A 26,367-nucleotide genomic window follows, 5' to 3' on the forward strand; every position below is an offset into this window, starting at 1 on the left:
GTTGAGACCCTTCTCCAGCATTTTGTGTCTACCTTTGGTTTAAACCTGCATCTCCAGTTCCTTCTTACACGTGTGTGTGTTTAGTTTAGTTTAGATTAGAGATTAGAGATACAGGGCGGAAAGAGGCCCTTCGGCCCACCAAGTCCGGACCGGGCAGCGATGATACAAAGCTGGGTGGTAGTGTGAACTGTGAGGAAGATGCTATGAGGTTGCAGGGTGACTTGGACAGGTTGTGTGAGTGGGCGGATGCATGGCAGATGCAGTTTAATGTGAATAAGTGTGAGGTTATCCACTTTGGTGGTAAGAATAGGAAGGCAGATTATTATCTGAATGGTGTCAAGTTAGGAAAAGGGGACGTACAACGAGATCTGGGTGTCCTAGTGCATCAGTCACTGAAAGGAAGCATGCAGGTACAGCAGGCAGTGAAGAAAGCCAATGGAATGTTGGCCTTCATAACAAGAGGAGTTGAGTATAGGAGCAAAGAGGTGCTTCTGCAGTTGTACAGGGCCCTAGTGAGACCGCACCTGGAGTACTGTGTGCAGTTTTGGTCTCCAAATTTGAGGAAGGATATTCTTGCTATTGAGGGCGTGCAGCGTAGGTTTACTAGGTTAATTCCCGGAATGGCGGGACTGTCGTATGTTGAAAAACTGGAGCGACTAGGCTTGTACACACTGGAATTTAGAAGAATGAGAGGGGATCCTATCGAAACATATAAGATTATTAAGGGGTTGGACACGTTAGAGGCAGGAAACATGTTCCCAATGTTGGGGGAGTTCAGAACCAGGAGCCACAGTTTAAGAATAAGGGGTAGGCCATTTAGAACAGAGATGAGGAAAAACTTTTTCAGTCAGAGAGTTGTGAATCTGTGGAACTCTCTGCCTCAGAAGGCAGTGGAGGCCAATTCTCTGAATGCATTCAAGAGAGAGCTTGATAGAGCTCTTAAGGATAGCGGAGTCAGGGGGTATGGGGAGAAGGCAGGAACAGGATACTGATTGAGAATGATCTGCCATGATCACATTGAATGGTGGTGCTAGCTCGAAGGGCCGAATAGCCTACTCCTGCACCTATTGTCTATTGATCCCCGCACACTTACACCACCCTACACATACTAGGAACAATTTTACAGAAGCCAATTGGTCTACAAATCTGTACATCTTTGGAGTGTGGGAGGTAACCGGAGCTCCTGGAGAAGACCCACGCAGGTCACAGGGAGAACGTGCAAACGCCGTACAGACAGCGTGAGGTTTATTTAAACCCGAAGGTTTGAAGCCTTGTATATAACTCTGTGATGCTGTGAAGATTTTATATTTTAAACTTTTAACGTTCATGTGTTTCTTTTGATTTCAGAGCTTGAGCAACTGACATCAATGAGGAGCTTTTTCAAGGGAGGTAGAACCTTTACCAGCTTTTTGGTAGACGAAGCACATAACCGCTTTTACGTGGGAGCAAATGACGCGGTCTATGTCCTCAACCTGACTTCTGTCGACCGCGATCCATTCATGGTAATTTCATCAAATGTGATGCATTTTTCTGCATTGTTTAAAAATCCTTACATAGTTATGACTTCATTATTTTGTTTAGTTTAGAGAAACAGTGCAGAAACAGGCCCTTCAGCCCATCGAGTCCGCGCTGACCAGCAATCCCTGTACACTTACAGTATCCTACACACACTGGGAACAATTTACAATTACACTAATTAACTTACCAACCTGTGCGTCTTTAGAGTGTCGGAGGAAACTGGAGAAAACCCGCACAGGTCACGGGGAGAACGTACAAACTCCATGCAGACAGCACCCGTAGTCAGGATCGAACCTGGGTCTCTTGCGCTGTAAGGCTGCAATTCTACCACAGTGCCACCATGCCGCCCTATTGACTCCAGTCACATTGGGCAGCACAGTGGCGCAGCTGGTAGAGCCGCTGTCTCACAGCGCCAGTGATCCGGGTTCATTGCTGATTTTCAGTGCTGTCTGTGCGGAGTTTGCATGTTCTCCCTGTGACCACGTGGGTTTCCTCCGGGTACTCCGGTATCCACCCACGTTCCAAAGAAGTGCGGGTTTATAGGTTAATTGGCATCTGTAAATTGCCCCTAGTGTGTAGGGAGAGGATGCGAAAGTGGAATAACGGAACTATTGTGAAAGGTTGATTAATAGACAATAGGTGCAGGAGTAGGCCATTCGGCCCTTCGAGCCAGCACCGCCATTCAATGTGATCATGGCTGATCATTCTCAATCAGTACCCCGTTCCTGCCTTCTCCTCATACCCGCTGACTCCGCTATCCTTAAGAGCTCTATCTAGCTCTCTCTTGAATGCATTCAGAGAATTGGCCTCCACTGCATTCTGAGGCAGTGAATCCCACAGATTTACAGCTCTCTGACAGAAAAATGGTCAGCGTGGACTCAGTGGGCCTGTTTCCGTACGGCCTCTCTAAAAACTAAAGTTGCTTGAGAATTCTCTGGAATCTAATTCAAATGTTCATAAGTCCATAAGTGATAGGAGCAGAATTAGGCCGTTCGGCCCATCAAGTCTACTCCGCCATTCAATCATGGCTGATCTATCTTTTCCTCTCAACAATATTCTCCTGCCTTCTCCGCATAACTCCTGACACCCGTACTAATCAAGAATCTATCTATCTCTGCCTTAAAAATATCCATTGACACGGCCTCCACAAACTTCTGTGGCAAAGCATTCCACAGATTCACACCCTCTGACTAAAGAGATTCCTCCTCAAGGAATGTCCTTTAATTCTGAGGCTGTGCCCTCTGGTCCTAGACTCTCCCACTAGTGGAAACACCCTCTCCACGTCCACTCTATCCAAGCCTTTCACTATTCGCATGCTGTGGTTATTTCTGCAGAGGAGGTAGTGGGGGCCTGGAATTTATAAATTAAAGAGTTCGATGTGGTGTATAGATCCTTTTAATTATATTCCACTTTCATGCTAGGATATGCTAAAATATTTTTGAGGCAGGTTGTATCTTTGTTTGCGTTTTCCTGTTTGGTTGTTCTCAGTCATAGTGATTAAATGCTCACTTTAAGAACATAGAACATAGAAAAGTACAGCACAGGAACAGGCACTTTGAGCCACGTTGTCTGTGTTGAACAGGATGCCAGGACCAACTCTCTTATCCGTCTTATCTATTTGGAGACACTATCTGGAGTCTATGGAGTCTTCAGGAGTACAATAGACAATAGGTGCAGGAGGAGGCCATTCGGCCCTTCGAGCCAGCACCGCCATTCAATGTGATCATGGCTGATCATTCTCAATCAGTACCCCGTTCCTGCCTTCTCCCCATACCCTCTGACTCCCCTATCCTTAAGAGCTCTATCTAGCTCTCTCTTGAATGCATTCAGAGAATTGGCCTCCACTGCCTTCTGAGGCAGAGAATTCCACAGATTCACAACTCTCTGACTGAAAAAGTTTTTCCTCATCTCCATTCTAAATGGCCTACCCCTTATTCTTAAACTGTGGCCCCAGGTTCTGGACTCCCCCAACATTGGGAACATGTTTCCTGCCTCTAATGTGTCCAACCCCTTAATAATCTTATACGTTTCGATAAGATCTCCTCTCATCCTTCTAAATTCCAGTGTATACAAGACTAGTCGCTCCAGTCTTTCAACATATGACAGTCCCGCCATTCCAGGAATTAACCTAGTAAACCTACGCTGCACGCCCTCAATAGCAAGAATATCCTTCCTCAAATTTGGAGACCAAAACTGCACACAGTACTCCAGGTCTCCAAAGACGTACAGGTTTGTCTGTTAATTGACTTCTGTAACTTGTCACTAGTGTGTATAGGACAGTGCTAGTGTATGGTGTGGTTGCTGGCCAGCACAGACTCGGTGGGCCAAAGGGCTTGTTCCCACGCTGTATCTCTGAAGTGTGCCGGATTGGAACTGGGAGAGAGGGAGGGGCGGAGATGCTTTGAAAGCCAGCACAGACTTGATGGGCCAAATGGCCACCCATGTTGCATGGAAATATAAGAAAAAATCTATCAAGCCAGGAATGGTGCTGGAGAAATTCCTGTCGAAAAAAGATTTTTGGTCGGCAGCCAAGCCTACCTTCCAAGAACACATAACATGTTTTAAAACAACTCAGAGGCAGGTTGGAGCAAGGAATCTTGGTCATATTATCATGCATTTCTGAACATCGTTTGCAGATGACACAAAGCTGGGTGGCTGTGTGAGCTGCGTTGAGGATGCTATTGGGAACATGTTTCCTGCCTCTAACGTGTCCAACCCCTTAATAATCTTATATGTTTCGATAAGATCCCCTCTCATCCTTCTAAATTCCAGTGTACCTATTTATAAGCGTCTTAAATATCATTATTGTATCTGCCTTCATCACCATCCTTGGCTAGTGTAGTGCAGCAAGATAGAGTTTTGCAGAACTCTCGTCAGAGAGAGGAGGAGAACTTCTTGTCCACTCCACTGCAAAATCACCTCAAGGTGTGTCTACTTTGAAGAGTTTCCTTTCCTCTCTCCGACGAGAGTTCTGCCACATCCTCTCCCACTGCTCCTGCTCTGTGATTCCTCCTGCTCTCCGGCTCTGCATATCTTCCATTCATTTGTCCTAATTGCCGCCTAGGATTCTGTGACCCCTCTCCAAATATATGACGTGTTCAGTTATAGAGTCATTGAGTGATACAGTGTGGAAACAGGCCCAACTCGCCCAAACCGGCCATCAATGTCCTAGCTACACTAGTCCCACTTGCCTGCGTTTGGTCCACATCCCTCCAAACCTGTCCTATCCATGTACCTGTCTAACTGTTTCTTAAACGATGGGATAGTCCCAGCCTCAACTACCTCCTCTGGCAACTTGTTCCATACACCCACCGCCCTCTGTGTGAAAATGTTACCCCTGGGATTCCTATTAAATCTTTTCCCCTTCACCTTGAATCTATGTCCTCTGGGCCTCGATTCCCCTACTCTGGGCAAAAGACTGTGCATCTACCCAATCTATTCCTCTCATGATTTTGTACACCTCTATAAGATCACTCCTCATCCTCCTGCGCTCCATGGAATAGAGACCCAGCCTACTCAACCTCTCCCTATAGCTCACACCCTCTAGTCCTGGCAACATCCTGGTAAATCTTTTCTGAACCCTTTCAAGCTGGACAATATCTTTCCTATAACATGGTGCCCAGAACTGTTCACAATATTCTAATTGCGGTCTCACCAACGTCTTATACAACTGCAACATGACCTCCCAACGTCTATATTTAATACTCTGACTGATGAAGGCCAAAGTGCCAAAAGCTTTTTTGACCACCTTATCTACCTGCGACTAGACCGTCAAGGAACCATGCACCTGCACTCCTAGATCCCTCTGCTCCACAACACTACCCAGAGGCCTACCATTCACTGTGTAGGTCCTGCCCTTGTTCGGCGTCCCTAAATGCAATACCTCACACTTCTCTGTATTAAATTCCATCAACCATTCCTCCGCCCACCTGGCCAATCGATCCAGATCCTGCTGCAATCGTTCACAACCATCTTCACTATCTGCAAAACCACTAACTTTTGTATCATCAGCAAACTTGCCAATCTTGCCCTGTATGTTCTCATCCAAATCATTGATGGAGATGACAAACAGTAACGGGGCCCAGCACCGAACCCTGAGGTACACCACTAGTCACAGGCCTACAGTCTGAGAAGCAACCTTCCACCATCACCCTCTGCTTCCTTCCATCGAGCCAATTTGCTATCCATTCAGCTATCTCTCCTTGGATCCCATTAGCTTTTCTAATTGTGGCATCTGCATCCCAGTTCATCATGCTCTGAGACATTCGGAAATCTCTGCATCTTCGAACTTCAATCTCACACCATTTAGACAACATGCTTATTTTATTACTATTCATACCAAAAAACGGACAATTTCACACATCCTCACCGTGCCATCTCCTTACCAGATATTTAACACTAACTTACCTTATCTTTATCTTTTTTCAGCCTCTCTATGCTACCACAACTAGAGAGTAGTGCTTAACTACTATCTACCTCATTGGTGACCCTCAGACTATCCTTGACTTTATTGGCTATACCTTGTACTACACATTATTCCCTTATCATATATCTAAACGCTGTAAATGGCTCAATTGTAATCATGTATTGTCTGCCCTCCATATCTCTAGACCCTCTCCCCTAACTCTCAGCTTGAAGAAGGGTCTCGACCCAAAACGTCACCCGTTGCTTCTCTCCAGAGATGCTGTCTGTCCCGCTTTTGTATCTATCTCCAGCATTTTGTGTCTATCTTCCCCGAACTTTCTGATCCCAATACTCTTATTCGAAAGATTGCGGATTTATACATTGTGGAATTGATGACAGAATAAAGCCCAATTGTGAGGTTCCTTGTTTTCAAATGATCAAATGATGTGACATTAAGAATATTTGGACATGGACAAAGTCCTTGGCACCAGTGCCAATGCAGATTATTAAACAAAGATTAAATAATGGCTTTCAGGTACACAATTTTACATACAATTAAATTAATTCTGTGGCATGAATGTACTTTTACAGATAGAATGGAATGTAACAGAAAGTGAACGTGTTTCCTGTATACGAAAAGGCAAAATAGAGGTTGGTTCTCAACTCTTTCTCCTTTTTTTGTTGTAATAATCTGTGGTGCAGTACTTGCTGTTCAGGTTTTCATTTATTGAATGTCAATGTTTTAATGACCAAGCTGCCGTTCCCACATTGATTATAGCCATCACGTTATGAGCTCATCTCTCATAGAAACATAGAAACATAGAAAATAGGTGCAGGAGTAGGCCTTTCGAGCCTGCACCGCCATTCAATATGATCATGGCTGATCATCCAACTCAGTATCCCGTACGTGCCTTCTCTCCATACCTCCTGATCCCTTTAGCCACAAGGGCCACATCTAACTCCCTCTTAAATATAGCCAATGAACTGGCCTCAACTACCTTCTGTGGCAGAGAATTCCAGATTCACCACTCTCTGTGTGAAAAAAAAAATTCTCATCTCGGTCCTAAAAGACTTCCCCCTTATCCTTAAACTGTGACCCCTTGTTCTGGACTTCCCCAACATCGGGAACAATCTTCCTGCATCTAGCCTGTCCAACCCCTTAATTTTGTAAGTTTCTATAAGATCCCCCCTCAATCTTCTAAATTCCAGCGAGTACAAGCCTCTCTCACCATAGAAAGCTTTGAATCTGAATTCTGGAAATCAGATCATGCACACAAAAAGCAAACGCCTGGAAGTACAGCAAATAAATGGCCAACGTTTCAGGTTGGGACCTTGTGTCAGGACTGAGAGGGCGGAGGAAAGATATCCATTACAAAGCAGTCAGAGAGAGGTGTGAGATGGGGGATGGTAGGTGATGGGTGGAATCAGGTGTGGTGGGAGATGCTGGTCAAACAGGAATGTAATGCTGAGGCTCTATAAGGTGCTGAGTAGACCGCATTTGGAGTATCGCGAGCAATTTTGGGCACCATGTCTGAGGAAGGGTGTGCTGGGTCTGGAGAGGAGGTTTACGAGAATGATCCCAGGAATGAGTGGGTTAACATGTGATGAGCGTTTGACGACACTGGACCTCTACCCACTGGAGTTTAGGATGAAGGGGGACATCATTGAAACGTACCAAATAGTGAAAGGCCTGGATGGCATGGATGTGCAGAAGATGTTTCAACTCGTTGGAGAGTCTAGGACCAGAGGTCATAGCCTCAGAATTAAAGGATGTTCCTTTAGGAAGGAGGAGGAGAAATTTCTTTAGTCAGTGAGCGGTGAATCTGTGGAATTCTTTGCCACAGACGGCAGTGGAGGCCGTCAATTGATATTTTTAAGGCAGAGATAGATTCTTGATTAGTACAGGTGTCGGGGTTATGGGGAGAAGGCAGGAGAATGGGGTTAGGAGGGAGAGATAGATCAGCCATGATTGAATGGCAGAGTGGACTTGACTCTGCTCCTCTTACTTATCTCATAAACAGCTCTATGGATCGACTTGAAACCATACGATGGACCCATAATTCTTTCTCCAGCCCTTCATCGTTCATCAATGAAGCTGCTGTTCTGGAAATAGAAGTTTTAACACCAGGACAATGTGGTGACAGTGATTTCAATTAGTAGCGAGCGGAATTTGAAAAATCCGGGACTAATTATTTCGCATTTATTTTTAAGGCTAGATGTGGAGCAATGATAACCATTCCTTTTAGACTGCGATGCATAATTCATTTGATCAGAAACTGTTCTGCCATTCCGTGATCACGATAAGACAAGTGAGGAAGTGTACTGCAGCTTTTAAACAACCGATTTTTTGTGGACACTATGCAAAGAGAATAATAGAGTAGGGTTTTTTTCATGCTGTCTGCCATAATAGCCCTTTTATTTGCTAAATATTTAAGTTTATTGCTGAAGAATTGCATGGCAGAAAGAGAAAATGAAAAGATTGCATATATTGGGAATGCTTTCCACTTTGTCAAAGGGGAACTTTTAAACTGGAGCGTTAGGGCACATGAAAGTTCCATAATTAAACAACAACGTCCTTTTTTATAAATTAGAGATGAAAGGCAGAGGAAAAGCGAGGCTCGGTCTGCAAGAAAGAAAATCCAACAGAGCAGAAACACGCAGAATCTAAATTGTTTAGAGAAGTGTTTACTTTTGTTAGTTGGTCAGTTCATGGCATGTGATGCGGTTCCCAATTTTCATTCTGGCAGTGTTTGACCTAGATGTGTGAGGAAAGAATATTCTTGGACTGGATTATTCTATGGATAGGAAGGATTCTGAGGGCTATGGGCCAAATGCAGGCAAATGGGACTCGCCCAGAATGCCAACTTGGTCGGCATAGACAAAGTGGGCCACAGGGCCCATTTATAAACAGCCATGACAACAGTAGACATGGTCTTCTCCCTTCGCCAGCTCCAGGAGAAGTGCAGAGAACAGCGGATGCCCCTGTATATTGCTTTCATTGACCTCACCAAGGCATTTGACTTCGTCAGCAGAGATGACCTATTCAAGGCTCTCCCAAAGATCGGCTGCCCACCAAAACTGCAGAGCATGATAGCTTTATAATGATATAGATCGATAATATATGGATGGCACGGTGGCGTAGCGATAGAGTTGATGCGGCAGAGACCCGGGTTCGATCCCGACTACAGGTGCTGCCTGTGCGGAGTTTGTACGTTCTCCCCGTGACCTGCATGGGTTTTCTCTGAGATCTTCAGTTTCCTCCCATACACCAAAGATGTGCAGGTTGTAGGTTAATAGGCTTGGTGTAAATGTAAAATTGGCCCGAGTGTATAGGGTAGTGTTGATGCTTGGGGATCGCTGAAGGGCATGTTTCCGCACTATATTTCTAAACTAAAAAATTAAATTCTCCGACTGAATGATCTAAACCCCCAGAGAGGAAAATCTGGGAAGGGGATTCCTCATTGTGCATGAAAATCCTAAGCAGCATGGCCATGGGTCACGGAAAGAAGCAAGACCAAATTTAGACTTTCGAGATACAGCGTGGAAACTGGCCCTTCAGCCCACCGAGTCTGCGCCGGCCAGCAATCACCCCGTACACTTAACACTATCCTACATACCAGGCACAATTTTACCTACAAACCAATTAACCTACAAACCTGTGGGGGTGGGGGAGGAAACCGAAGCACCGGAGAAAACCCACGTGGTCACAGGGAGAACATACAAATTCTGTACAAGCAGCACCTGTAGTCAGGATCGAACCTGGGTCCCTGGCGCTGTAAGGCAGCAATTCTACCACCGTGCCACTTTTGGTTCAGAGCTTATTGCAAAAACTTGCCCCATCAAATGACCACAGTAATTCCTTTTAGAGGCTGACACTTGAGATGATTGCTGCGTAATGGAAATAAAAGGATGAGGAAGGGTCTCAACCCGAAACGTCACCCATTCCTTCTCTCCTGAGATGCTGCCTGACATGCTGAGTTACTCCAGCATTTTGTGAATAAATACCTTCGATTTGTACCAGCATCTGCAATTATTTTCTTACACTACCGGAAATAAAAGGATGTTGAGTTCTTAATGGGTGGACTTGAAGACCAAGCTATCCATGCACCAAATAAGGGTCTGAGGAGCAAAATGTCACCTAGTGCTCCTTTGTTTAATCAATAATCTCTCCTAGATGGACAGTAAGGTGCCAGGGAGAGCCGCATTTGCTGCATCCAATTCAATAGGAAGAACGGATGCAAAGGCCATTGCTAGGTAATGGTATAGAAAGAATAATCAGGAAGAAAAATTACATACATTTGGAAAAATTTAACAGGCACTTTCAGTTGACCAATTTGACCGTGGATCAATAAAATGACAGATCCTATTTGTTAAACCAAATTGAAGTTTAGTCAAAAGTATAGCACGAAACAGGCCCTTCGGCCCACCGACCAGCGATCCCCACACATCAACACTACCCCACACTCACCAGAGCCAATTGACCCACAAACCTGTACGTCTTTGAAGTGTGGGAGGAAACCACAGATCTCGGTGAAAACCCAAGCAGGTCATGGGGAGAACTTACAAATTCTGTACAGACAAGCACCCATAGTCAGGATCGAACCCATGTCCCTGGCGCTGTAAGGCAGTAGCTCTACCGCTGTGCCACCATGCCGTCTATTTTGTGATGGATTTTAAGAAAGCATGTGAAAAATGTTACATAAAAGATGGATCAACAAAACAGGCATGTGAAATTGTAGTGGCAAATTTAACCAAGATAAAAAAACTGGGCTAAGGACTGGAATGGTTGTTCTTTGACTGGAGTAATGTAAAAAAGGATTTGCCCAAAATGAGCAAAGAAATGTGTTTCCATTAGCTCATGTTAAAAAGACTGCGACTTTATGAAGAAGGGCAGGCTCTTAGTTGAAAAGTCAGTTTGAAAAGTCCGGGAGCAGAGCAAGGACGCCCGTTGGCTGAGAAGAAAAGTAAGTGCTAATTACAGTGGAAAAGGCAGTTTAAAAAGAGCGCCAAGAGGACGCTAGTAGTCAGTTTGAAAAGTCCGGGAGCAGAGCAAGGACGCCCGTTGGCTGAGAAGAAAAGTAAGTGTTAATTTAAGTGAGAAGTCAGGTAAATTGGACAATCAGGCAATTTAATTGGTGATATAAGCAAGACTTGCAAAAGGGTGCAGTCCTGTTCGGGTGCAGCCCAGCGAGGGAAGTGCCCAGTGAGAAAAGTGCGAGTCTTTGGCAGCGAGTCTTCGGAGAGGAGGCTGAGGTGAGGATGATACAATTGTTTTAAGCCAGAACTGGTTATAGACACAAGGTAATGGCGGAAAAGTTGGTGCAGTGTGTTTCCTGCAGGATGTGGGAAGACAGGGACGTCGCTGGAGCTTCTGGGAGCTACACCTGCAAGAACTGTGTCCAGGTGCAGCTCCTGAAGGGACGTGTGGTGGAGTTGGAGAGGCAGTTGGATGACCTCAGGGCCATCCGGGAATGCGAGAGTTTCCTCGACAGGACCTATTGTGAGGCTGTCACGCCAAGGGTCCAGGTCGAGCGAAGGTGGGAGACTGTTTCAGGGGGGAGTGGACGAGGACTACAGGAGACCCCAGTGGCTGTGCCTATTGCAAATAGGTATACCCTCTTGGGAACTGTCGGGGCAGAAGACGTTTCCAGTCCGAGTGGCGGACCTGTTGGCAAGGATACTCGACAGGGGAGACCGAAGTCAGGAAGAGCCGTAGTGGTCGGTGACTCCATAGTCCGAGGGACGGACAGAAGATTCTGTGGCAGCAGGAGGGACTTGAGGATGGTCTGTTGCCTCCCTGGTGCCAGGGTTCAACACATCACGGACCGGCTTCAGAAAATCCTAGTGAGGGAAGGCGATCAACCTGAAGTCGTTGTGCACGTGGGCACGAATGACGTCGGGCGGAAGAGGAAGGAGGTGCTACAGCGGGAGTTTAGAGAGTTGGGAAAAACACTGAGAAGTAGGACGTCGAAGGTGGTTATCTTTGGACTGCTACCGGTACCTCGTGCTGGTGAGGCCAGGAACAGAGAGATAGAGGGTATGAATTTATGGCTGAGGGGCTGGTGCAGAGAGCAGGGATTTAGATTTCTGGACCACTGGGATCTCTTCTGGGCTAGGGGTGACTTGTACAAAAGGGACGGGTTACATCTTAACAGCAGGGGGACAAACATTCTGGCAGGCAGGTTTGCTAGTGTGACACCTGTGGCTTTAAACTAAGTAGTGGGGGGGAGGGGTTAACAAATTGTGAATATGAAGATGAGGTAAAAGGGAATACAGGAGATATTGCTAAAGTCTCTCGGAAGAATGGGAACAGAAGTTCTAGAGGGGAAAAGAAATTAAGGGCAGGGCCAATTGTGACCGATGTGAGAGGGGAGGTAAATACAGAAGTTAAAGTGTTGTACTTAAATGCGCGTAGTATAAAAAATAAAGTGGATGAGCTTGAGGCTCAGTTAGTCATGGGCAAGTATGATGTTGTAGGGATCACTGAGACATGGCTACAAGAGGACCAGGGCTGGGAACTGAATATTCAGGGGTACACAACGTATAGAAAAGACAGACAGGTGGGCAGAGGGGGTGGGGTCGCTCTGATGGTAAGGAATGATATTCATTCCCTTGCAAGGGGTGACATAGAATCAGGAGATGTTGAATCAGTATGGATAGAAATGAGAAATTGTAAGGGTAAAAAGACCCTAATGGGAGTTATCTATAGGCCCCCAAACAGTAGCCTCGACATAGGGTGCAAGTTGAATCAGGAGATAAAATTGGCGTGTCAAAAATGTAATGCTACGGTGGTTATGGGAGATTTCAACATGCAGGTAGACTGGGAAAATCAGGTTGGAAATGGACCCCAGGAAAGAGAGTTTGTAGAGTGCCTTCGAGATGGATTCTTAGAACAGCTTGTACTGGAGCCTACCAGGGAGAAGGCAATTCTGGATTTAGTGTTGTGTAATGATCCTGATCTGACAAAGGGACTAGAGGTAAAAGAGCCATTAGGAGGCAGTGATCACAACATGATAAGTTTTACTCTGCAAATGGAAAGGCAGAAGGGAAAATCGGAAGTGTCGGTATTACAGTATAGCAAAGGGGATTACAGAGGCATGAGGCAGGAGCTGGCCAAAATTGACTGGAAGGAGGCCCTAGCAGGGAAGACGGTAGAACAGCAATGGCAGGTATTCCTGGGAATAATGCAGAGGTTGCAGGATCAATTTATTCCAAAGAGGTGGAAAGACTCTAAGGGGAGTAAGAGACACCTGTGGCTGACAAGGGAAGTCAGGGACAGCATAAAAATTAAGGAGAGGAAATATAACATAGCAAAAAAGAGTGGGAAGACAGAGGATTGGGACTCTTTTAAAGAGCAACAAAAGTTAACTAAAAAGGCAATACGGGGTGAAAAGATGAGGTATGAGGCTAACTAGCCAATAATATAAAGGAGGATAGCAAAAGTTTTTTTAGGTACGTGAAGAGGAAAAAAATAGTCAAGGCAAATGTGGGTCCCTTGAAGACAGAAGCTGGGGAATTTATTATGGGGAACAAAGAAATGGCAGACGAGTTAAACCGTTACTTTGGATCTGTCTTCACTGAGGAAGATACACACAATCTCCCAAATGTTCTAGGGGCCGGAGAACCTAGGGTGATGGAGGAACTAAAGGAAATCCACATTAGGCAGGAAATGGTTTTGGGTAGACTGATGGGACTGAATGCTGATGAATCCCCAGGGCCTGATGGTCTGCATCCCAGGGTACTTAAGGAGGTGGATCTAGAAATAGTGGAAGCATTCGAGATCATTTTTCAATGTTCTATAGATTCAGGATCAGTTCCTGTGGATTGGAGGATAGCAAATGTTATCCCACTTTTTAAGAAAGGAGGGAGAGAGAAAACGGGTAATTATAGACCAGTTAGTCTGACATCAGTGGTGGGGAAGATGCTGGAGTCAATTATAAAAGACGAAATTGCTGAGCATTTGGATAGCAGTAACAGGATCATTCCGAGTCAGCATGGATTTACGAAGGGGAAATCATGCTTGACAAATCTACTGGAATTTTTTGAGGATGTAACTAGGAAAATTGACAGGGGAGAGTCAGTGGATGTGGTGTACCTCGACTTTCAGAAAGCCTCCGACAAGGTCCCACATAGGAGATTAGTGGGCAAAATTAGGGCACATGGTATTGGGGGTAGGGTACTGACATGGATAGAAAATTGGTTGACAGACAGAAAGCAAAGAGTGGGGATAAATGGGTCCCTTTCGGAATGGCAGGCAGTGACCAGTGGGGTACCGCAAGGTTCGGTGCTGGGACCCCAGCTATTTACGATATACATTAATGACTTAGACGAAGGGATTAAAAGGCTGCAGGGTGACTTGGACAGGTTGTGTGAGTGGGCAGATACATGGCAGATGCAGTTTAATGTAGATAAGTGTGAGGTTATTCACTTTGGAAGTAAGAATAGAAAGGCAGATTATTATCTGAATGGTGTCAAGTTAGGAGGAGGGGGAGTTCAACGAGATCTGGGTGTCCTAGTGCATCAGTCAATGAAAGGAAGCATGCAGGTACAGCAGGCAGTGAAGAAAGCCAATGGAATGTTGGCCTTCGTAACAAGAGGAGTTGAGTATAGGAGCAAAGAGGTCCTTCTACAGTTGTACCGGGCCCTGGTGAGACCGCACCTGGAGTACTGTGTACAGTTTTGGTCTCCAAATTTGAGGAAGGATATTCTTGCTATGGAGGGCGTGCAGCGTAGGTTCACTAGGTTAATTCCCGGAATGGCGGGACTGTCGTATGTTGAAAGGTTGGAGCGATTGGGCTTGTATATACTGGAATTTAGAAGGATGAGGGGGGATCTTATTGAAACATATAAGATAATTAGGGGATTGGACACATTAGAGGCAGGAAACATGTTCCCAATGTTGGGGGAGTCCAGAACAAGGGGCCACAGTTTAAGAATAAGGGGTAGGCCATTTAGAACGGAGATGAGGAAGAACTTTTTCAGTCAGAGAGTGGTGAAGGTGTGGAATTCTCTGCCTCAGAAGGCAGTGGAGGCCAGTTCGTTGGATGCTTTCAAGAGAGAGCTGGATAGAGCTCTTAAGGATAGCGGAGTGAGGGGGTATGGGGAGAAGGCAGGAACGGGGTACAGATTGAGAGTGATCAGCCATGATCGCATTGAATGGCGGTGCTGGCTCGAAGGGCTGAATGGCCTACTCCTGCACCTATTGTCTATTGTCTATTGTCTATTGAAGAGAGACTTAATTGGGGTATATAAAATGACAAGAGGCATAGAGAGAAAGGGTAGACAGTCAGAACCTATTTCTCAAGATGGGGATGTCAAAGACTAGAGGGCGTAGCTTTAAGTTAAGAGGGGGAAAGTTTAAAGGAGATGTGTGAGGGAAGTTTTTTACACTGAGAAGAGTGGATGGTTGGGAATGAACTACCAGGGATGGTGGTGGAGGCAGATACAAAAGTGACATTTAAGAGGCTTTTCGATAGCCACATCAGTATTCAGGGAATGGAGGAATATAGATCAGGTGAAAGCAGATGAGATCAATTGTACTTGGCAACATCTTTGGTCAGGACGTTGTGGGTCAAAGGGCCTCTTCCTGCGCTGAATTGAAATTTCCTTGATCATGTAACTGTACACTGCGGGTGGCTCGATTGAAATCATGTATTGTCTTTCCGCTGACTGGTTAGCACGCAACAAAAGCTTTTCACTGTACCGGTGACTATACACGTGACAATAATCAGCCTACCACAACTAGAGAGCAGTCCCGAACCACTATCTACCTCATTGGTGACCCTTGGACTATCTTTGATCGGACTTTACTGACTTTATTTTGCACTCAATGTTATTGCCTTAACATGTATCTGTACACTGTAAATGGCTTGATTGTAATCATGTATTATCTTTCCGCTGACTGGTTAGCACGCAACGATAGCTTTTCACTGCACCTCGGAGCATGTGACAATAAACTGAAACTGAAAACTAAAAGTATCTCTCAGGAGGCTGAACATCTTTTGTGGAAGCTAGCTTTTGACCGTCAATTCCTTGGCACGAAAGCATCTTCCTGCCACTCTTACTTTCCAAGAGACGAGGGTCAGGCATACCTTCTGACGTGGTCACACTGCTTCAGAACAGTGGCTCTGGAGAGCATCCTGAGGAGGTTTACGAGAATGATCCCAGGAATGACTGGGTTAACATATTATGAGCGTGTGATGGCACAGGGCCTGTACTCGCTAGAGTTTAGAAGAATGAGGGGGGATCTCATTGAAACTTACCGAATAGTGAAAGGCCTGGATGGAGTGGATGTGGAGAGGATGTTTCTCCTCGTGGGAGAGTCTAGGACCAGAGATCATAGCCTCAGAATTAAAGGACTTTCATCTAGGAAGGAGATGAGAAGGATGGTGAATCTGTGGAATTCATTGCCACAGAATACTGTGGAGGCCAAGTCAATGGTTATTTTTAAGGCAGAAAAAGATAGATTCTTCACTAGTACGGGTGTCAGAGGTTATGGGGAGAAGACAGGAGGGAAAGATAGATTAGCCATGATTGAATGACGGAGAGGACTTGATGGGCCGAATGGGATAATTCTGCCCCTATCAGTTATGAGCAATGCCTGAAAATGTGTAGAAACATCCTAATCCACTACTGCTGCAACCACCCACAAGGTGCAGTTGGCATAAACTGCAGACCAAAATCATGAGAGGAATAGATCGGGTAGATGCACAGTGTCTCTTGCCCAGAGTTGGGGAAATCAAGGACCAGAGGACATAGGTTTGAGGGGAAGGGGAAAAGATTTAATAGGAAAGTGAGGGGTAACATTTTCACACAAAGGGTGGTGTGTGTTTGGAATAAGCTGCCAGAGGAGGTAGTTGAGGCAGGGACTATACCAACGTTTAAGAAACAGACAGGTACGTGGATAGCACAGGTTTGGAGAGATATCACTCACTCACCACCCTCAGCTGCTTGCAGTGTCCCATCGGTAGCTCGGCGCTGACTTCTTATCAGGTACTTACATGTATAGTGGCCCTGTCGAGATGCATTCCTAGCATCCTTTACTGAGCTGGAAAGCATTCATTTTTTTCTAGGGCTTTCTTTGTTTTGTCTACTTTTTTGTTTTTGTTTTTTTTCCTTTACTTTTCTAGGGCTAAATCACACAAACTGCTGCCACCATGTTGTACTTTGTGGTCCGGTTCATCTGTTATACCGTTGTTATAGAAACATAGACATAGAAACATAGAAAATAGGTGCAGGAGTAGGCCATTCGGCCCTTCGAGCCTGCATCGCCATTCAATATGATCATGGCTGATCATCCAACTCAGTATCCCGTACCTGCCTTCTCTCCATACCCCCTGATCCCTTTAGCCACAAGGGCCACATCTAACTCCCTCTTAAATATAGCCAATGAACTGGCCTCAACTACCTTCTGTGGCAGAGAATTCCACAGATTCACCACTCTCTGTGTGAAAAAAAACGTTCTCATCTCGGTCCTAAAAGACTTCTCCCTTATCCTTAAACTGTGACCCCTTGTTCTGGACTTCCCCAACATCGGGAACAATCTTCCTGCATCTATCCTGTCCAACCCCTTAAGAATTATGTAAGTTTCTATATGATCGCCCCTCAATCTTCTAAATTCCAGCGAGTACAAGCCGAGTCTATCCAGTCTTTCTTCATATGAAAGTCCTGCCATCCCAGGAATCAATCTGGTGAACTTTCTCTGTACTCCCTCTATGGCAAGAATGTCTTTCCTCAGATTAGGAGACTAAAACTGTACGCAATACTCCAGGTGTGGTCTCACCAAGGCCCTGTACAACTGCAGCAGAACCTCCCTGCTCCTATACTCAAATCCCCTCGCTATGAATGCCAACATACCATTCGCTTTCTTCACTGCCTGCTGCGAATGGTATGTTGGCATTCGCTGTAAGGCAGCAACTCTACCGCTGAGCCACCGTGCCGCCCCGTGAATACTGATCTATTCATTTATAATATTTATGTTTATAATAATACTGTTCTGTGGAATATCTTATATTCTGACAATAACCTTCTGAGTGCAATATCTTCTGATCAGGGTGCATACGTAGGCATAATGTGTATGCATGTGTGAATCTGTATGTGTCACAGTATGTGCATGTGAGTGTATGAATCATTTTTATTTTTCTCACTTTTTTACTGTTATTTTATTGTTATTTTTATTTTGTACATTTGAGCCCGCTCAGGCAGTGTGCCTGAATTTTGTTGTATGCTACAGTGGCAAAATGTAATAAATAAATTAATAAATAGATAGATAATGGGGCATGGGCCACTGTCTAAGAATAAAGGGGAGGCCATTTAAAACTGACGTGAGAAGGAACTTTTTCACCCAGAGAGTTGTGAATTTGTGTAATTCTCTGCCACAGAAGGCAGTGGAGGCCAATTCACTGGATGAATTTGAAAGAGAGTTAGATTGAGCTCTGGGGGCTAGCGGAATCAAGGGATATGGGGAGAAGGCAGGCACGGGTTACTGATTGTGGACGATCAGCCATGATCACAATGAATGGCAGTGCTGGCTTGCCGGGCCAAATGGCCTGCACCTATTTTCTATGTTTCTATAAGGATCGAAAGATTTGTAAGCCTCATAGCGGTTCACTTGAGTGATTATGCAGGATTTTCTTCTCAGAGTTTGTGTTGAGGTTTTATTTGTAAAAACCTCAAAGTTAAAGTTATAACAACTAAAGTGAAGTTTGTAAGACCGCAAGAAATTGCAGCGATTTGTGGCCTGGATAGAATGGATGTGGAGAGGGCGTTTCCACTAGTGGGAGAGTCCAGGATTAGAGCCTCAGAATTAAATGACATTCTTTCAGGGAACTTTTCTTTCTTTTCAGGATTTACAGCAGAAGTACGGATTACATTTTAATAATTATTTTAGATATTTACAACTTAGAGATTATGTAAAATTACACATGCAAGAATATAAGTTTAGAGGTCCAGAAACACTTGATGTATGCCTGAATCGACATTATAATTCAAATAAATTAATATCCTTTATTTATAATACTCTCCTAGACACTGACATTCCGTCATCAGAATCTTATAGACGAGCATGGGAGGACGAATTGAATCAACTCATAATGCAAGATATATGGGATGAAAGTTTACAACATATACACCAATGTTCATTAAATACTAGACATTCCTTAATACAATTTAAAATAATACATAGATTACATTATTCGAAGACGAAATTAAATAGGATTTTTCCTAGTATCTCTCCTATTTGTGATAAATGTCAATTTCAAGAAGCTAATTTAACTCATTTTCGTAACTTGTATAAATATGCAAAACTTCTGGTTGGAGATTTTTAAAATAGTTTCTAAAGTTATTAACAAGCAATTGGATATGGATCCAAAATTAATTATATTAGGATTATCAGAACATACTACAAACTTTACAACAAGTCAGGTACATTTTCTTGATTACAGTCTAATAACTGCGAAAAAATTAATACTTAAATTTTGGAAAAAACAATAACCCCCACAATTAAAATGTGGACTACGGAAATGACAGAGACCCTGCATTTGGAAAAAATAAGATTTGCCTTAATTGACAAACCTGAGTTATTTTTTAAAATATGGTCTCCATTTATTGAATTTTTAGAAAAGTAAATGGGTTTGGCACAGGACTAAAATAATTTTTTTTAATTAAAAGTTGAAACTTGAGTTAGGGGTTGGATGTATAACTGTGGTTATTGTCTCCTGGATCTACTCCCTTTAATTTTTATAGTTATATCTTTTTTTTAATCCTCTTATTCTCTCTTCCCAATAGTTTATAGTTTTTTGGGGGGGGGGGGGTTTCCCTTTCTTCTTTATTTTTTTTATTTTCTCTCTTTAAAAATTTAAAAATTGAAGCTATGTAAGAACTCTGTAACAAATGTGTCTTTTATTTCTATTTGTACATATGCTTTTCAAAAATTAAAAAATAAAGTTATAACAACTAAAGTGAAGTTTGTAAGACCGCAAGAAATTGCAGCGATTTGTGGCCTGGATAGAGTGGATGTGGAGAGGGCGTTTCCACTAGTGGGAGAGTCCAGGATTAGAGCCTCAGAATTAAATGACATTCTTTCAGGAAGGAGATGAGGAGGAATTTATGTCAGTGGTCAGTGGGTGATGAATCTGTGGAATTCTTTGCCACAGAAGGCTGTGGAAGCCAAGTGAAATGATATTTTTAAAGCAGAGATAGATAAATTCTTAGTGCTTACGATTGTCAGAGGTTATGGGGAGAAGGCAGGAGATTGGGGTTAGGAGGGAGAGTTAGACCAGCCATGATTGAATGGCGGAGTAGTGTTAACGGGCTGAATGGTCTAATTCTGATTCTATCACTTTTCACATGACCTTATGATCTTAGGCCAGCAGTATAATCAAGGACGTCGCACCCTGGCCACTCCCTCTTCTCCCCTCTCCCACCAGGCAGAAGGTATAGAAGTGTGAAAACGCACACCTCCAGATTCAGGGACAGTTTCTTCCCAGTTATTATCAGGCAACTGAATCAACCTACCACAACCAGAGAGCAGTGCTGAGCTACTATCTATCTCAATGGTGACTTTCAGATTATCCTTGATTGGACTTTGCTGGCTTTTCCTTGCATTAAACGTTATTCCCTTAACATGTACCTATACACTGTAAATGGATCGATTGTAATCATGTATTGTCTTTCCGCTGACTCGATAGCACACGACAAAAGCTTTTCACTGTACCTCGGTGCACGTGACAAAAAACTAAACTAAACTAAACTTTTTAAAAAGGTGTTGGCAGACAATGGCAACCTACTGAAGTTGCATGTTGCACTAAGTTGATTGTTAAACTTCCTGTTGCTTCATGAACAAGATTAGGAAAGGAACATAGTTACAGAATCAAGAGCAATGAAGCAATGATGCGTGACACCTGTGTGGACGGGAAGCAGTTGATCACTAGCCTTTTCTGCGAAATGGAAATGGAGTAGTTCATAAGTGATAGGAACAGAATTAGGTCATTCGACCCATCAAGTCTGCTCCACCATTCCATCATGAGAGGAATAGATCGGGTAGATGCACAGAATCTCTTGCCCATAGTAGGTGAATCAAGGACCAGAGGACATAGGTTTAAGGTGAGGGGAAAAGATCTAATAGGAATCTGAGGGGTAACTTTTTCACACGAAGGGTGGCGGGTCTATGGAACAAGCTGCCAGAGGAGTTAGTTGAGGCAGGGACTATCCCAACATTTAAGAAAGAGTTGAACACCACGGATGGGACGGGTTTGGAGGGATATTAACCAAGGTGGGACTAGTGTAGCTGGGACATGTTGGCCGGTATGGGCAAATTGGGCTGAAGGGCCTGTATCACTCTCTGACTCTGACTCTATGACCAATCTACCTTTTCCTCTCAACCCTATTCTCCTGCTTTCTCCCCTTAACCCTGACACCTGTACTAATCAAGAATGTATCCATCTCTGCCTGATTGAGAGTGATCAGCCATGATCGCATTGAATGGCGGTGCTGGCTCGTAGGGCTGAATGGCCTACTCCTGCACCTATTATCTATTGTCTAAAAATATCCATTGACGGCCTCCACAGCCTTCTGTGGCAATGTATTCCATAGATTCACCACCTCTGGCTTCGGCCCAACTTGCCCACACTGCCCAACATATCCGAGCTACACTCGTCCCACCTGCCAGTATTTAGTCCCTATCCCTTCAAACCTGCCCTATCCATGTAAGTTGTCTGATTTCAGCTTCCTAAACTTTATCTACGCTTCCCGTTTCTAATTGATTAAACTTACCAAACTTACCAAATGTCCTGTTTCTAATTGATTCTGGGCTGCGTTCTGCAGCTGCGGCTCACCGGCAGTCTCTCTGTCTTTTTTTTGTTTTTGTCTATTGTCATCGTTTAAATGTACGTTTTGATCTATTTTTCACTCTGTATATGTGGGGGGGGGGGGGGTGGGGGAAACCTTTTTTCCCAATCTCCTCCTCAACTGAGATGCGACCGTTATCGTGTCGTATCTCCGTTCGTGCTACGGCCTAACTCCGTGGAGTCGGCGGCCTCGAGCTGGGATCGACCTTGAAGACTCCGGTCGCAGGGCCTGGACTTACCATCTCGGAGGCTTCGGCCGTGGGCCCTGCAGACTGCAACATCTGGAGTTCGCAGGTCCCTGGCTGGCGACCGGCTTTCGGGAGCTCCAGCCGTAGCAGCTTCGACCGCCCCGGAGCGCGAGGTTTGATCGACCCGCTCGCAGGCCCTTCATCGCCCTGCGTGGCCTGGCCGCTGCACTTTCCATCGCCCGGTGGGGGCTCAGGACCTTCATCGGCCTGCTCGGCTCGGCCCTGGGCCTTTCCATTGCCCGGTGGGGGCTTCAAAAGTCGGGAGCCTCGATCGCCTCGTGGCACCACGGGAGAAGAATGAGGAGGAAATAAGACTTTTCTTTGCCTTCCATCACAGTGAGGGTGTGCCTGGAGCAATCACTGTGATGGCTGTTTGTGTTAAAAATTGTAATTGTGTGTCTTGTGTTCTTTATTGTCTACTGCCGGACCCTGACGTGAGAGGACGCTGGCGCTATTTGTTCGCCGCTTCTCCGTCAGGACAGTTCGTCTGTTTGTTTTTATGTCATGACTGTTTTTGTAAAGCGTCTTTGAGCACTTGGAAAAGCACTATATAAAATAAATGTTTATTATTATTATTATTAAACTTACCAAATTGATTAAACGTACCAAATCCAGGCTCTCAAAAATTGCCATCGTTATTTGTCATCCTGGTAGGAATGTGCTGATTCCAACTGTTGTTAACTGGCTCTTAAAAGACTCCACATCTCAGATGTAGATTTCCCCGCATACAGCTGCTGCCTTCTTCACAGGAGCATGCTATCCTGATCTCTCATTCACTGGTTCTTAAAAGACACCCACATGCCAGATGGATTTACCCTCAAACATCTGCACACAATCTACTTTCTCTCGTGTAGGAAGAAACTCCAGATGCTGGCTTTAAACCAAAGATAGACAGCGGGTCAGACTGCATCCCTGGAGACTCGAGACCTGAAACGTCACCTATTCCTTTTCTCCAGAGATGCTGTCTGACCTGTTGAATTATTCCAGCTTTTTGCATCTTTCTTCTTTCTCCAGTTCATAGAAACATAGAAACATAGAAAAAAAATTGCAGGAGTAGGCCATTCGGTCCATCGAGCCAGCACCACCGTTCAATATGATCATGACTGATCATCTAAAATCAGTACCCCGTTCCTGCTTTTCTCCCATATCCTTGATTCCTTTAGCCTTACATCGGTAGTGGGGAAGATGCTTGAGTCGATTATTAAAAATAGCAGCACATTTGGAAAGCAGTGACAGGATCGGTTAAAGTCAGTATTGATTTATGAAGGGGAAATCATGCTTGTCTGGAATTTTTTGAGGATGTAACAAGTAGAATGGATAAGGGAGAGCCAGTGGATGTGGTGTATCTGGACTTTCAAAAAGCCTTTGACAAGGTCCCACATAAGAGATTAGTGTGCAAAATTAGAGCACATGGTATTGGGGTAGGGTATTGACATGGATAGAGAACTGGTTGGCAGACAGGAAGCAAAGAGTGGGAATTTACAGGTCCTTTTCAGAATGGCAGGTAGTGACTTGAGGGGTGCCGCAAGACTCGGTGCTGGGACCCCAGTTATTTACAATATATATTTACGATTTAGACGAGGGAATTAAATGTGACATCTCCAAGTTTGCTGATAACACAAAGCTGGGTGGCAGTGTGAGCTGCGATGAGGATGCTATGAGGCTGCAGGGTGACTTGGATAGGTTGGATTCGTGGGTAGTTGCATAGCAGATATAATGTGGATGCAGTATAATGTGGATAAATATGAGGTCCTACGGCAGTTGTACAGGGCCCTGGTGAGACCGCGCCTGGAGTATTGTGTGCAATTTTGGTCTCCTAATTTGAGGAAGGACATTATTGCTATTGAGGCAGTGCAGTGTAGGTTCACCAGGTTAATTCCCGGAATGGTGGGACTGACAAATGATGAAAGAATGGGTTGACTGGACTTGTATTCACTGGAATTTAGAAGGATGAGAGGGGATCTTTTAGAAACATATAAAATTCTTACAGAATTGGACAGGCTAGATGCAGGAAAAATGTTCCCGACGTTGGGGGAGTCCAGAACCAGGGGTCACAGTTTAAGAATAAGGGGTAGGCCATTTAGGACTGAGATGAGGAAATATTTCTTCACCCAGAGATTTGTGAATCTGTGAATTCTCTGCCACAGAAGGCAGTGGAAGTCAATTCACTGGATGTTTTCAAGAGAGAGTTAGATTTAGCTCTTGGGGCTAAAGGAATCAAGACATGTGCGGAGAATGCAGGAACGGGGTACTGATTGTAGATGATTAGCCATGGTCATATTGAATGTCGGTGCTGGCTCGAAGGGCCGAATGGCCTACTCCTGCACCTAATTTTCTATGTTTCTGTCACTTATGATCCGATGAAACTTGCATCAAGACTCAGGATGAGAAACATGCACAACTTTACCTGTTCTTTGATTTGATTTACAAATTGTTGACTGGCATCCATTTTCTTTTCTTGTTTTGGCTGGAATAGTCGAAATGCCACAATTACATTCGCATCATGGAAGTGTGGAACGAGACGCATATCTTTGCCTGTGGAACCTACGCCTTTGATCCTCACTGTGCATTTATCGTAAGTAGCCCTTCATTAATGATATATGATCCCGAGCAAAAAGTGCTCCGGTAGTTTGCAGTCCAAGTTAATGCATTTCCTTTCAGTCAGTAACAAGTGCATTAAAGCTACGGTAATAGTTTTTGTTTCTTGTGAAATGGAATAATATTCTCTGGTATATGTGTGATTGGTCTCCAATGCCTTCGATGAAAAGTAGCCGGCCACTCAGCTGTACCATTAACGAAAAGGAATAAAACTGGATGGACAATTGTGGATTGATACAGGCAACAAGTTTGGATGCAGCAGATTTCCTTCCAGCCCAGTGAGCTTATCAATTCGTACAAACAAACATTTGGGGCATCAGATGATGATGATGATGATGATGATGATAATGATGATAATTGATGATAATTGATGATGATGATGATTGATGATGACGGTGACACCAATGATGCTTTATTGTCACTTGGTGCAGTGAAATTCTTTGTCTTTGTGTACAAAGTTCACAAAGGCGCCGACAAAGTTACAAACAATACTCATCCCTTCTCTCCCCCCCCCCCCCCCCCCCCCCCCCCCACGACGGGTCCCCTGTATGTCAGTAAAAATAAGGGGAGGCCATTTACGACTGAGATGAGGAAAGTCTTTTTTACCCAGAGAGTTGTAAATCTGTGGAATTCTCTGCCACAGAAGGCAGTGGAGGCCAATTCACTGGATGTTTTCAAGAGAGAGCTAGATTTAGATCTTAGGGCTAACGGAATCAAGGGATATGGGGAGAAAGCAGGAATGGGGCACTGATTGTGGATGATCAGCCATGATCGTATTGAATGGCGGTGCTGGCTCGAAGGGGTTAATGGCCTCCTCCTGCACCTATTTTCTATGTTTCTCGCATGCCCGGGTCCCCCTTTGTTGTCGAGGACGCGGCCCATCCACCTCATCCCCACCTCATCCTCGGCCCGTCTTGACCCCGAGGCTCCATCCTCCCGACTCTTTTCGGGCGTCCGACTCGACCTCGAGGTCCCGCTATGACCATGGGCCGCCCCGACCTCGTTGCCCACCTCAGGGCTGCGACACGTCCTGTGCCCGACCCCCCCCCTCGCTTCATCCACTCGCTCCACGCCAGACTCTCCATAGTCGCAGCACCCACGGGGCGAGTCCTCCTCCATCCTCCAACTGAAAGTCCTGCAGAGGGATTCTGCCCCACTACATCGGGGGCAGACCTGGGTTGGAGGGTATTGCACCGAGGAGTCTCGTGCAACCTGCTTCTCTTGCCGTTCACGGTCTCGCCAGCCGCCTGCCACTGTTACGGGCTGGAAGAGTGTGTTCCACGTCCACATGCAGTTTGTGAGGTTGCAGCCCCCGTTCCAGTATCTAAAGGGGCTGCTCCTTGCCTTCTGGCTGCGCTTCACACCCACCATCCTCATCTGTGGACACCTTGTGCGTAGCGTGAGGGAGAGGGTGGGGCTGAAGATGTCCTGGTTGGGTTGCTGCTGGGCCTGACCAAGCTGGCCATCCGCGAGTCACGGCACCAGGCGGAGGAGGGCTCTGCCCGAGCCGGCTGCCTGCCCCTTTTGCGGGGTTACGTCCGTGCCCGGGTGGTACTGGAGAGGGACCGCGCACTGTCCACGGGCACCCTGGGGGATTCCCGGGACCGCTGGGCACCGCGGGGGGTGGAATGCATCCTTGACAAGGATAGTTGTTTAATATTATACTTAGTATTGAAGAATATTTTGTTTGACTTGTATTATGGCGGTGGGTTTTTTGATTTATTTCGTGCTGTACATATTATTGTAAATGAATA

The 26,367-nt window shown here is 45.0% G+C and overlaps 1 protein-coding gene across 2 annotated transcripts in view; it reads left to right on the forward strand.

Annotated features, from left to right (window-relative positions):
* Positions 1-26,367, forward strand: part of sema4f (sema domain, immunoglobulin domain (Ig), transmembrane domain (TM) and short cytoplasmic domain, (semaphorin) 4F) — a 136,524-nt gene that overhangs the window by 54,629 nt on the left and 55,528 nt on the right. For both annotated transcript variants that reach the window (XM_078404341.1, XM_078404422.1), the window contains exons 2-4: positions 1,348-1,502; positions 6,514-6,573; positions 24,492-24,590. In XM_078404341.1, the coding sequence (XP_078260467.1) occupies positions 1,348-1,502; positions 6,514-6,573; positions 24,492-24,590 (314 nt within the window). The remainder of the gene's footprint in view (positions 1-1,347; positions 1,503-6,513; positions 6,574-24,491; positions 24,591-26,367) is intronic.

The sequence above is a fragment of the Rhinoraja longicauda genome, chromosome 1 (assembly GCF_053455715.1).
Source record: "Rhinoraja longicauda isolate Sanriku21f chromosome 1, sRhiLon1.1, whole genome shotgun sequence".
NCBI classification, from domain to species: domain Eukaryota; kingdom Metazoa; phylum Chordata; class Chondrichthyes; order Rajiformes; family Arhynchobatidae; genus Rhinoraja; species Rhinoraja longicauda.